This window comes from Humulus lupulus, chromosome 1 (assembly GCF_963169125.1).
Source record: "Humulus lupulus chromosome 1, drHumLupu1.1, whole genome shotgun sequence".
Classification (NCBI taxonomy): Eukaryota; Viridiplantae; Streptophyta; class Magnoliopsida; order Rosales; family Cannabaceae; genus Humulus; species Humulus lupulus.
In genome coordinates this window covers 260,374,453-260,387,646 of record NC_084793.1, presented here as the reverse complement: position 1 = coordinate 260,387,646, position 13,194 = coordinate 260,374,453, and the positions used below count along the sequence as shown (strand labels likewise).

General features: G+C 34.4%; 2 protein-coding genes across 6 annotated transcripts; one reads left to right on the top strand and one right to left on the bottom strand.

The window, feature by feature from the left end:
- Positions 1-408: 408 nt before the first annotated feature.
- LOC133805921 (uncharacterized) lies at positions 409-5,588 on the top strand. Of its 4 annotated transcripts, none has more exons than XM_062244075.1 (8): positions 409-784; positions 869-985; positions 1,178-1,404; positions 1,514-1,725; positions 1,837-1,939; positions 2,692-3,062; positions 3,610-4,105; positions 4,234-5,588. In XM_062244075.1, the coding sequence occupies exons 1-8, from the start codon at positions 598-600 to the stop codon at positions 5,380-5,382; spliced, it is 2,862 nt and encodes a 953-aa protein (XP_062100059.1). In that variant the 5' UTR covers positions 409-597; the 3' UTR covers positions 5,383-5,588. The 4 variants fall into 4 exon arrangements, with proteins under 4 accessions (XP_062100059.1, XP_062100067.1, XP_062100061.1 ...); XM_062244083.1 differs by having other exon boundaries at positions 410-754; XM_062244077.1 differs by having other exon boundaries at positions 411-754; positions 4,231-5,588.
- On the bottom strand, positions 5,436-10,507 carry LOC133805938 (probable glucan 1,3-beta-glucosidase A). 2 transcript variants are annotated; one of them, XM_062244088.1, is made up of 10 exons: positions 9,774-10,502; positions 9,531-9,646; positions 9,319-9,438; positions 8,473-8,655; positions 7,792-7,950; positions 7,502-7,671; positions 7,253-7,405; positions 6,240-6,592; positions 5,889-6,068; positions 5,436-5,736 (listed from the first exon to the last, which is right to left on the bottom strand). In XM_062244088.1, the coding sequence occupies exons 1-10, from the start codon at positions 9,847-9,849 to the stop codon at positions 5,651-5,653; spliced, it is 1,596 nt and encodes a 531-aa protein (XP_062100072.1). In that variant the 5' UTR covers positions 9,850-10,502; the 3' UTR covers positions 5,436-5,650. The 2 variants fall into 2 exon arrangements, with proteins under 2 accessions (XP_062100072.1, XP_062100075.1); XM_062244091.1 differs by lacking the exon at positions 8,473-8,655 and having other exon boundaries at positions 9,774-10,507.
- Positions 10,508-13,194: the final 2,687 nt, after the last annotated feature.

Below are 13,194 nucleotides of genomic sequence, written 5' to 3'. Positions count from 1 at the left end.
ATTTAAAAAAATAATATAATAATAAAGATTTTTTTTTTTTTTTTTTGTAGTTTTTAGTGTTATGATTGGAGTGAAAATAGCTTTTGACATTAAATTTGATGTTGGTGTGACACCAAATAAAGTGTGAAGGTCGGAGATACTCCGGGATTTATTTTGTTTCACAATATTTGTACTACTTTACTGCTTTGAATTTTGAAATACAGACCCAACTTGGTCCCACCACTCTAACCCAGGAGAGCCCCGCCTATTTCTTCCACACCTTCTTTTACTGTCATTATTGTAGTACAAAAATCTTAAACTTACTTAACTAACCTAACGGTCATTCTGAAAGTCTGTTAGTTGGAAAAAAAAAAGGTGTAGAAACTCAGTAGTAGGAATTGCATTTTGAGACAAAAGAGATCATTATCTTCTTCACTACTCCAGCTCTACCAGTACTACCTTCCATTCTTGCTCTGGCTTTTCTTCTACCTTCTGTTCAAAGTCCCACTTATTATTTTTATTTATTAATTACTTTTTAAATCCCTCTGTTTCGTTTATAATGTCTCTAATAACTTTTTCTCCTCAAATACTACTATCTTTGCTCTTCAACTTTCTACCATGGCAAGATTCAAAATCCCCACCATTTTCAGTAGAAAAGTACTTAAGCTTCCCTCTTCCAAACCCATTAAAGAAAATCTCGTCCACAACCCAGAAACCCAGAGAGATGGATTTCCTAATTCGTTTTTTTCCTTCTTTCGGAGGCTACTTTCCGGAAGTACGTCAGATTCTTTAGCTTTCTTTTCTGGTTAGTCTTCTTGTGGAATTGAGTTTTGGGCTTCTACCAGCTTTCATTGAGACGGGTTTTTGTTGTGTTAATTGAATTTTGTAGATAAAATTGATGGGGGGTCAAGGACAGAGGAAGAAGAGAAAGTTTACTCTTGGTTGTACGCATTGGCTCGGTCCGATAAGGATTTGGTTTTTGAGTATGTTCATTCCACTGAAAGGGGTGGGTGTTATTTTTTCACTTTTCTAAACATTATGATTCTCATTCTAAGTTTCAGAAAGCAAGATTCTCGATTATTATGGTATTATACGAGTTCGATGAAATGCTAATACTACTTTTGTGGCATTTGATTATAAATTTTGTCAAGTTCAATAAAATCACCGTAACATAGAAAATTCAATTGCTTATTTACAGGATTGAGCTTCACCGAAGCTCAGAGGAGATTGAGGGAAAGTGGCCCAAATGTTCCAATTGATTTTTCTTTTCCAAGCTGGTGGCATCTTCTATGGGTTGCTTTCTTTCATCCCTTTAATATCATTCTGATTGTCTTGTCTGCACTCTCATATGTAGCCAGTGATAGCCCAAATGGATGCATTATGCTTGTTTTGGTATTCATTACTGTTGCTCTCAGATTTTATCAGGTATTGTCCTGTTTTGTTGCTTGTTATCTTCAGTCACAGATGAAACAATATGTTTCTATTTCTATTGATAAGACATGATTTGTAATAATATTGTTATTGATCATTTCAGGAATATGGCAGTTCAAAAGCAGCCATGAAACTTTCGGAATTTGTACGGTGTCCAGTCAAAGTTCAAAGATGCGCTGGCCGCGTTGTCCAAACAGAATTAGTAGTACAAATTGATCAAAGAGATGTTGTTCCTGGTGATATTGTCATCTTTGAGCCTGGAGATCTTTTTCCTGGAGATGTGAGATTGTTGTCTTCAAAGTATCTCGTTGTAAGGTACTTGTTCCTGATAACTTCCGTTTTTCAGTAGATGGAAATTCTTGTCATTTCGTTGCTTTCTCTCAAAAGCAATTATTAAACTCATTGACACTTCTAATTCTTGTACAGTCAGGCCTCATTAACTGGGGAGTCTTATACAACTGAGAAAACAGCTGATATTAAGGAAGATGCTGCCACTCCTTTGTTAGATTTAAAGAATATTTGCTTCATGGTAGGTATAATTACTCTTTTATTCTTCTGTTTACATTTGAAGTTGTCTGTTTACACCTAACAAACTAACAAACTGACATTATCTACATATCGTACATATATGTATATATTTATATATGGGTGCACTTTTAATGATTACTACCCATGAAAGATTCATATTTATAATTGTTAATTAATATTTCTAAAAATAAATTTTGATTTTTTCAAATTTTTGGAAAGGTTACATGATGAAAAATGTGTATTTATTATGAAAATATGTAATATTATAAACTTTTTCATTTTTCAAATATATGTCAATTTCTAAATATAACTAGTGTTTCTCATTAGTTAAAAACACAATTAATTATGACAAAAAAATAAAAATAAATTCGAAATTAATATAGAAAAAAAATATTTACTTGTTGGTGACTTGATATACCAAGTCACTATGTTGTCACATCATCATAATTGTTAGTACCCATTTATGGGTAGTAACCATTTAGAAGTCTTCCATTTATATATATATATATATATATATATTACAAACGCCTAATCAAACTTTGTGCAACCTGTCATGGGTACAAGCTACATCTTATTAGCGTTAGCATGTGTGTGGTGCTAACCACCAGTATTCTTAAATAATATTGGGTAAAGACTTTCGTCTGAACAAAGTAAAGCAAAGTGTTGGAAAAAATAAAAAGATAACCTAGTATTCAATCATTCTTACCGCTGAACACCCTGAATGGATTCTGAACTTGTGATTACATATTTCAGGGAACAAATGTAATATCAGGTAGTGGGACAGGTCTGGTAGTTTCAACTGGATCCAAGACATACATGAGCACCATGTTTTCAACCATAGGGAAGCATAGAGTACCAGATGACTTTGAGAAAGGGGTCCGCCGCATATCTTACGTTGTGGTTGCTGTTATTCTTGTGGTAGTCGTAATCATTATTGTAACTGCTGACCTTTCATATCGCATCCTGAGTGGTAGTTTTCTATTTGGAATCTCAGTTGCAAGTGCCCTCACTCCTCAAATGCTTCCTGTCATTGTGAACACATGTCTAGCCAAAGGAGCTCTTGCTATGGCCAAAGACAGATGTATAGTCAAGAGCGCAACTGCCATACGAGACATGGGATCTATGTAAGTGCTGCGTGTCAATTGCCTCACCAGACCCCTTTCTCTCTGTCACACACACACACGAGAATACAAAGTATACTGGAACTGCATTTTATCAAGTTCAATTCGAATTCATGTTGATGGGTTTCCTTAAGAAGATCAAGTGCACAAAACACTAGTCGTATTTCTGTCATTTTCTTATTATAATCTTTATCTTCATTCATTGGAACGTACAGGAAGAAGCTTTGAGTTTATATTTGCTGTGCTGTGATGTGCTCTGCTATGCTCTCCTGATGAGTAAAATACAATCAAAATAGCAGAACGCATTCACCAATTAATTGTGTTGTTAGGAAAAACTTAATGAGACTCGTTGACCAGCCTATACTTGAGGACTAGTCATGAGCTCAAAGTGGAATATTTTAAGTTTTTATCCATAGTACATATTAGTTTCATTCTAGACACATTTTTATTATTCAGGTAGAAAAGAAAAATCACATTTTATTTCTTTTAAACTTACTCATCAACTGATTTTGAACTTCTAAAACTTGATCATGCATTCCCTCTGTTGCAGGGATATCATATGCATTGACAAGACCGGGACACTAACCATGAACATAGCAATTATGGTTAATCATATTGACAGCTGGGGTATGCCCAGAGAAAAGGTTTTATGTTATGCCTTTCTTAACTCATATTTCAAAACGGATCAGAAGTATCCCCTGGACGACGCCATTTTGGCATATGTATTCACAAACGGATACAGGTTCCAGCCGTCGAAGTGGAGAAAGATAGATGAGGTTCCTTTTGATTTCATAAGAAGACGAGTATCTATTATCCTAGAAATGGAGCCCTCAGAAGACAGAAACCAGCACTTCCACGAAAGGTTCATGGTAACAAAAGGAGCACTTGAAGAAGTAATGAGAGTTTGTTCTTTTGTGGAGCGTGTTGATAGGGGTGAAATCACTAGTTTCACTCCAGAAGACTACCAAAGAATTTTAGGTATGAGTGAAGAAATAAGCAATGAAGGTTTAAGAGTTATTGGTGTAGCTACAAAGAGGCTGAAAACGGTGTGCCTGAATATCTTTCCTTTTCACCCTCAAATCTTTTCATTTACACATTTCTTATGCAATAAATAAAGGAGAGATACCTAATGCTAATAGATTTTGCTAACAATGCCATATTTTTCATGCAGAAGTCAACAACAAATGAAAGCAGCAACGAGTATGAGACATTAGAATCTGATATGGTATTCCTGGGCCTTATAACATTTTTTGACCCTCCTAAAGACTCGGCAAAGCAAGCCCTGTGGCGATTAGCTGAGAAGGGAGTAAAGGCAAAGGTACTAACCGGTGACTCGCTCTCTCTGGCTATAAAGGTTTGCAAGGAAGTTGGCATCAGAACTACACATGTGGTTACTGGACCTGAACTTGAGCAGCTCCAGCAGGATACCTTTCATGAGACTGTCAAAAAAGCAACAGTTCTTGCTCGGCTCACCCCAACACAGAAACTTCGAGTTGTTCAGTCATTGCAGACAGTTGGTGGACACATCGTTGGATTTCTGGGAGATGGAGTAAATGATTCGCTTGCTTTGGATGCCGCCAATGTAGGTATATCAGTTGACTCTGGAGCATCTGTAGCAAAGGACTTTTCTGACATTATATTGCTTGAGAAAGATCTCAATGTCCTCGTCGCTGGAGTTGAGCATGGCCGACTAACTTTTGGGAACACCATGAAGTACATAAAGATGTCTGTCACTGCTAATATAGGAAATGTTATCTCACTCCTTATAGCAAATTTGGTCCTCAAGAATGAGCCACTGACTCCTAGGCAGCTCCTAACACAGAACTTCTTGTATAGTGTTGGCCAGATTGCAATCCCATGGGACAAAATGGAAGAAGATTATATTAAAATCCCACAAAAATGGTCTGAAAAAGGTTTACCTATGTTCATCTTATGGAATGCACCTGTGTGTACTCTTTGTGATGTAGCCACCCTAGTTTTCATTTGTATCTACTACAAGGCCTGTACCCTAGAAGACCTTAAATTCTTCCATACAGCTTGGTTCGTCGAAGGGCTCCTGATGCAGACTCTGATTATCCACTTAGTCCGAACAGAGAAGGTCCCATTCATTCAGGAGTTTGCCTCATGGCCAATAATTTGTTCCACGGTCTTGATTTCTGCCATTGGAATCTCAATCCCATTTACTCCAATTGGTACAGTTATGGGGTTTGTTTCCTTGCCAGTGTCATACTTTGGATTTTTGGTGGTGCTTTTTGTAGGATACTTCTCTGTTGGTCAGGTGGTAAAGAAGATTTACATTTTGATCTATAAAAGATGGCTTTAGAGTGATCTTAAAGAAAGCATGCTAACCCCAGTATATGTTAAGCTAAAAAGAACTTAAAAAGAATTTTTTGAATTTATTTGTGGTTATATTATTGAGTAAACAATTACATCTCTATGTTTATAGAAAAATACTCTGTTTTGACGATAAATTTTTTGCAAATTTGCAAAGAAATAAAGAATGTGATGGTTGAACAGCAGCGAAATAAAGGTGCCTTTACATAATAATCCTCATCAATGGTGTGTCATAAAGCATCTCAATTGGGATTTTGTCACAAGACTTGATTAAGGTAGGACAGGGTATATGCTAGTCCTAACAATATCAGAATCATAAAGTTCTGTTTGTTGGCTGACTTCCCTGCATAATATAAATCATAGACAATCAGGTAAAGAGAAAGAAATAGATGTTGAACTTGAAATTGAACTAAATGATAGTGTCCTTTATGTATGTGTGAACAGACATGGGAATCTCAGTGCAAACTAAAACAGAAGATAAGACTTAACAATTACCCAATTGGAGATAGTTGTTCCTGATGTTCCATTCAAAATCCCAGTGTTTTCTGTCATTTTTTAGCGTCCAATAAGCCCATCCAAATGAAGCTGCATTATAAACCTCCAACTGAGCCTTGCCAAAGTCTTGATAATCCGTCTGAGAACCACTTGTAACATTCCACTCGTTCACCCACTCCCCTGAAAATACATCAAACATTCAAGCATTACAACTCATACAACCTCAACATGAAGAAATAAAGGCTCTCATAAGTAAAGAGAATGATTTAACTTGAACCTTTACTTATAGACACGATGCTTCAAGTATATTCAAGTTTTCAATGAAAGTGGTAGAAATGGATCTTAACATACCAATAAAAATAAGTGGGCCATTTGCATTGTTCAGGGTTTGTAGTTGAGCTTGCCTGCTCTTGTATATGAATTGTATATTATCCGCAGAACTCATATTCACAAAGAAAGTATCAAATAGATTGTAATAGTGCAAATCAACTACTAAATTATGTGATCCGATATTTGCCTGATAAAGTTCCAATGGATCTGCATTTCCAATTCTTTGGCAAACTATTACATACGCTGATGCAGAGTATTTTCGTACAATTTGATAGCCTTGTTTATAATACGAAACTAAAGTATCCAATGGAACTGTGGCTGCAGATGGTTCATTCAATAGCTCAATTCCCAGCAATGCTGGATGTTTTGCATACCTGCAAACAATATTCTTGTTACGAAGGCAAGTGTCAACCCTGAACTAAATTTAGTGTAACTCTTCAGTGGCATTGGTGAGCATTATTTCAACACCTCATAACAACAGAAAATCACCAAACAACTAATTCCATTAGTCATCAGGTGCATGAATTTGTATGCTGGCTGGATGTAAATTTAGTTACTTTTTAGTTTTAAAATATATGATGATAATCGTGTGGATTTATTTCAGTAATTAGTTAGTTGACCACAGCTGTAAATAGGGATCAATTTGGTATTAATACCAAATATTTTGTATATTTATTCTTTCTAAAATTAGGGGATTTTACAGTTGTACTTTCTAGAATTAGTTATTTGTATTTATTAGGTCAGATCCTAGGTTGTATATATATTCCCTCTCTTTGAGATAATAATATATAGAAAAATATTCAAATAATCACAAATCGTAATGCTACCTTGGGTAACTAGCTAGATGGAGCATGATTTCTCTTATAAATTCAAATGCAATTAAATTTTACAGATGACTTATAATGATCTTTTTCACCATTCATTATCATTTCTTCTTTTAATTAATGTTTAAAGGGACAGAAAACTATAGAAGTGGGTAATTTTCACTTATTACAACGCTTACTTCCACAATCCCGAAGCTTGTGCAAACATACCTGGAGGCTAGAAAATCTATAACATGCATTGTTTGTGAGATGTAATCTGAAGCCGGCCAGTTTGTTGAACCATCTCTACTTGAACTATGCTCCATCCCATTTTGAGAGCCAGGAGCAGCATGGAGATCAATTATGCATCTTATATTGTAAGATCTGCACCACAGTTCTTGAATGTATAAGAAAATTATTATTTACGTACTTATAATGTTTAACGCAGCAGTTGCTGAAATAAGGTGGAAAAAATCCTACTGTGCCCATGAAAATGCATTATCAAGAGCTTCCAAAGTTCCACCAATGTACGGAGCAGGAGGATCAGGATCATAAGCAATCCACCATCCGACTGGAATTCTCACAGAATTAATTCCATGTCTATTTAAAAAATTGAAGTCTTCTATTGTGATAAAAGTGTTTCTATGTTTCTGCAGATTCAAAGATGTCCAAAATATTGACAAAAATGAAAGTGTACAAAGTAATAGAACATCTTGTGATAATTAATGAAAAGAAGAAAGAAGTCAAGGAACATGAAGACATGGAGTTACCTTAAGAATCCGTTTAGCCTCCTTACGTCCATAGCCATTAGCAAGTTGATAATCTCCATGCAAGTTATTCGAAACGATCATCATTTGAAATGTGGCTGCATTAAGGTCCCATCCTGGCTTCCCTGGAAAGTCTGCTGTAAGCTGACCTCCTAATGTAGCCTATCAAGTAAAGTGCAAAACATCATTTTAATTATTGAACTCTATTGAGATACTTCAAATAGATAATCAAAACGCTAAGACAATCAAAATAGCCTTTTGGGTTAGTCCTTAGTATTAATTGATTTTTGCATGACAAACCAAGATCTCTCTTAATTGCCTGGGTAATGTGTTGCTTTGTTCTAGATAATCATGTTAGCAAAATCTTATAGCATCATTGTCAACAAGGATCTTCACAACTCCTTTTTAATCAGAAATTTCCAAAAGAAAAATGAATCGGTTAACAAATTTGAAGAAAGTCCCACGTCTAAATATTGCACATAAAACAGTGGAGAAGGAGACAACAAATCTTTAAAATTGTAACGAAAGGGTGACAAAATTGTAGTTGACACTGCTAACAATGTAGAAACATGCTACATGCATTGCAAAGCTGAAAATGATCTCATGCTTCTCTAGGCTGTTGATATAGTAAAAACATTACGTCCATTTTTTCTAGAATGATAGTAGAAAGATTTAAAAGATGACCTGCAAGTAAGCTCCAGTTGTTGTTTTTATGTGAACCCTATCATTATTCCTTTCAACGTCAAATGTTTCTGAAGTTGAAGGAGATCCAGCAGTTGCAGAAACAGAGCATCCTAAACCATTACACGTCAAAAATTGGCCTTGGGATGTCCGGAACTGAAACTGTGATGCAGAAACTCTCCACAGCTACACAAATGACAGACGCATTACATTTTCAAATGGTTTAGCTATAAAAGATTGAGGCCAAATGGGATACTAGCTAACATGGGCAGGATTAGTCATTTGATAAGGACTTCAAATCTCAAGATGCAGATTCCTAAACATGTAACAAAATTCACCTCCCTGGTTCTCCCTGAAAACATATGAAAACATAAACCAGAAAGGGAAAAGGTAAGCATTAAGCAAGCCTATCTCTACTCTAACTAAATGTTTAGAAAATGGTTTTCAATTAACACGCTGCGGACAAATGAAAGCTGCAATTATGAGCCATCTGGCCAGACTTCTCAGCCTTGCCCACTGGAAACTTTCCTGATATCTATGACTGGAACTTAATATTTTTATTATCAGAATTCAATACTACACAAATCAAAAGCAATCCAGGCAATTTAAGATTTTTCAAATCCACTAATTAAAAGGTGTTCTTTATAATCAACCAATCTTTTATAACCAAAAACAAAATCATCATGTTTAACTGATATCTTTATCATTGTGCTGAACCCAAGAAAAGTTCCAAATAAACAATCAAATCTATAATGATCGATGCCTAAAGTTGGGTAATTTGCACAATGAATTCCATTACATTAAAAGTGAACAGAATTAATAAGCATAACAATGTGGTGAGGATCTGACCTTGAAGGTTTCCCACGAAGAAGGTGAATCTCTGTCCACGGTTATATTCATGCCTCCGCCATTCTCGGCAGACACGTACTTCTGCAGTGTTACCGACTTGATTTGGACGTCTGTTCCGTCCTGAAAACCGATATCCACAGATGGGTCAATTCCAAACGGTAAAGCAAACCCAGAAACCTCCAAACTATTCTGAGAAGGAAAATGAAGCTTACAAGCATGTCTCCATTAGAAATTCCATCAAATAATGAAGGCTTAATCCAACCTTCAATAACAAGCCACCCTCCCAAGTTCACTGCTCTAACTTTAGAATTCCCATGTAATCCATCCACTTAAACATGCAACAGATCATAAACCAAGTAGAATAAACAAAGCATTCTCAAGGAACAGTTTGCTACTAAAAGAAAAACTTCCCAGAAATCAAACAAGTAACAAGAAATTACAGCAATGGAATTTACCTGAGTGTGCTCCATAGAAGAAGAGGCTAAAGAACAGCACAAATGTGAATACCCATTTGCTAAAAGCCAGTTCCATGGGGAATGCATCCCTCAAAAACACCAATAAAGCCAAAATATAGCAGCCATGTTCTCCAAAAAATAAAAAGGAGGAAAACCAAAACCCAAAAAGAATGAGAAGAACTTTCAGAACCTGAGAAAACCCACCACAGGGGAATCTAGTAATTCCTTCCTTATCACTTAATTAATACCAAATTCTTTGTTGTAAACAAGCACAAAGATTTTGGGATTACCTTTTCCCATTAGATTAATTATATACCTTTTTCTGCATAGAATTAATTAATAAATATGCTTTCTAGACCTTGGTCCATGGTCAGGACAAAACAAAAGCCATACTTAAAAAAAGAGAAGAAAGAAAAGAACATATGTTCTAGAATGCAAAAGAATGAAAAGTGTTCACACTTAAGGTTGTACAACTTGAAAAGAGAAAAGATTGGAGAAAAAAATCACTTTTGCCTGGAGATCTTGAAACTGCTGGAGTAAAGTTCACGTTTGTACTGTTCAATGGCAAAGATGAACCCAAAAAGGTTAAAAGCCAAAGGGAGAAGATGGTCAATTTTGAAATGGGACCCAAAGGCGTGACCTTTCGGCCTCTAGGACTTTTGGGTCCTCAAATGAAATGGGAAAAGGGAAGTATAGAATTGGCGGTTCCACTTCCACCACCTTATCTTGCATAATACATGTTTTCTACTACGTGGCTTATCTTCATGCATCAGCTTCCTTTGCCAGTTTGTCAGAACTCTTTAGAGTAGAGAATGAGTAAGGAGGCAAGTGAAAAAAATAAAATAGTAATAATAATTTTATATGAAAAATAATATCAATTCTGATAGCAATGCTATCTGTCCGGCTTGAAGTTTTAACACGGTTCGTGTGTGGTTTTGTTATAGGTACACTTATTAAAATTGATATTTATTTGGGATAATGATGGCAAAGTAGTTTCAAACAAATCTTGCACTTAAATACTTGTCCAAGTTTTTAATTCATCTAAAATATTAATAATTTTTAAATATTTTAAAAATAATTAAAAATTCAGGAAAAAAATACAAAATAAAAAATTTTATTTCCTAAAAAAATAAATAATATATTTTAAATTCATAAAAAAAATAAAACAAGTATTTTAAAAACTAAAAAAATAACATAATTTAATAAAAAAATCTAAATAAAAATCATAAGAATTTCATTTTAAATCAACATGAAGTTAGATTGTATTTAGATTTTCATCAAAATCAAAATAAAACTTTTATGATTTTATTTTTATTTTTCATTAGATTAATGTTTTTTAGTTTTTAAAATACTTGTGTTAATTTTTTTAATTTTAAATTTTTTTATTTTATTTTTTCTGAATTTTTAATTATTTTTAAATATTTTTAAAATATTTAAAAATTAAACTTTTAAGAATCAAAATATACATTTTTATTTTTTTTCCTTTTTTTTATTATTTTTAATTAATTTTAAAATATTTTGGACGAATTGGAGATTGTCACATGTCTCACAAAGTTAATTTTAACAGTTGACTCAATGATAGGGAGTTAAGTGCAAGAAAATCAATTACTTAAGTAGTTTTGCCGTTAAAATTTTTACACATGTATTCAACTGCAAGATTTGTACCTACTTGAGTAGCTTTACCATCATTATCCCTATTTATTTTAAATAACAAAAATCTTCTTGACTAGAAGACCATTCACAATAGATGTTTTATATATCTACTTTTTCTCCGCAACCAATAAGCTAAAAGTAAAAGAGTAATGATATGTGCACCCAAAATATGCACCCAAACATTACACACAGTGATGTGGCAGTTTAGTTTAGTCAATCACATTTATTAAAACTGGGACCCACTGTTTTAAAAAGCAGTGACACGTCACTGTGTGTAATGTTTGAGTACATATTTTGGGTGCACATATCATTACCACAAATAATAGTTTCATTAGAGTATTCACAATGGATGAGGTAAACTAGCTAATTTTTAAAAATATAGAGAAATATAACAAAAATGAGCTTCCAATGGGTGAGCTAAATTTGAGTTATTTTACACTTTTTTTTTACCTTAGTGAATAGTATTACTCCACAAGTAGAGACAACTATTCATTGAGTTAAAATTATTTTATTATTTTTTGCTTTCTTTCTTTCTCTTTCTATATTAATTATATTTTATTTTATTGTGTTTCGTTCTCTTCTCTTTTATAGTATTTTAATGAATAAAAATGGAAAATATCAGTTTGGACCCTGTGTTTTGCCCAAATACTCGATCAATCCCTATGTTTGGTTATATGACAATTCGGATCTCGTGTTTTGCAAAATGGATCACAATAGTTCCCTGAACCCAATTTTGGTCAAACATTTTTTAAATATGACCAAAATACCCTTAGGTTTTTAACTAGTGAATTACTTAAGTACTTAAAATAGAAAATAAATTAATTGATTTTAAAATAAAAATAATTAAAAAAATATATTACATAATTAAACTAATCTAAAATCAAATCAAAACCTTAAAATGTTTCTTCTTCTTCTTCTTCTCTTTCTTCTTCTTGCCTCTATATTTTTCTTATTGCGGATATGTTCATCATGGGATCTGAAGCTGGAGAAGAGGCTAGAGATGGAGGTACGACCTGGTGTGAGCTAGGGCTAGACTAAGGTTCAAGGCCCAGCAAGGTTCAAGTGGATGAGGCGATATATGGTGTGGCCAGGGTGGCTGGGATCTGAAGGATCTGGCAAGCTTCAATTGGATGAGGCAAAGATCCGATGGGGAGACGGGTGGAGGCAGAGATTCGGCGGTTACAAAGCTTGGATGGAGCTTAGACGACTACAGAGATTCGACGGGAGGAAGTAGAGATTGGCAACAGGGAAGGCGACGGGCTTCACAGCAATGGATCTTGACTGCGATTTGTTCTTAACAATTTTTTTGTGATGATCATATATGTGTTTGTGTTTGTAGATGAGTTTCCCCTATTATTACTACAATTTTTTATTTGAATGTTACAAACTGAATGCTCTCCGCTTTCCCCATCTTAATTTTGGAAGATTTTTAGCTTTTGTGGGCTTTGTGTAATCGAATATTTGGTTTAAAGATATGGTTTTTGGATTCATTTTTGGATTTCTAGTTTTTGAGTTCATTCCTAAATGCATTGCTATGGTTTGAGTTCGTTTCTGGATTATTGAATGTATTTCTGGTTTTTTATTCGGAGATGGGTATTGTCGGGGATGTTGTCGACGCAATGGAGTGGTTGGAGCTAGAAATATTGTAACGACCTAAATTTGCTAATAAGGCTTTGAACCTTGTTTAGTGTGCCTGGAGGGCAATAATTGTTATATTGCATTAATTTATGTGAATTTAAATGATTATGTGGTTAGTATGCATGTTTAG

Bases quoted from the DNA above. Each gene is read 5' to 3' on its own strand.
- LOC133805921 (XM_062244070.1), top strand. From the start codon at position 598: ATGGCAAGATTCAAAATCCCCACCATTTTCAGTAGAAAAGTACTTAAG. The intron at 1,726-1,836 runs GTACTTGTTCCT...ATTCTTGTACAG, and splicing joins TCAAAGTATCTCGTTGTAAG to TCAGGCCTCATTAACTGGGG. The intron at 4,106-4,230 runs GTGTGCCTGAAT...TTTTTCATGCAG, and splicing joins CTACAAAGAGGCTGAAAACG to AAGTCAACAACAAATGAAAG.
- LOC133805938 (XM_062244088.1), bottom strand. From the start codon at position 9,849: ATGGAACTGGCTTTTAGCAAATGGGTATTCACATTTGTGCTGTTCTTT. The intron at 8,656-9,318 runs GTCAGATCCTCA...TCATTTGTGTAG, and splicing joins CTTCGTGGGAAACCTTCAAG to CTGTGGAGAGTTTCTGCATC. The intron at 7,951-8,472 runs GTCATCTTTTAA...TTTACTTGATAG, and splicing joins CAACTGGAGCTTACTTGCAG to GCTACATTAGGAGGTCAGCT.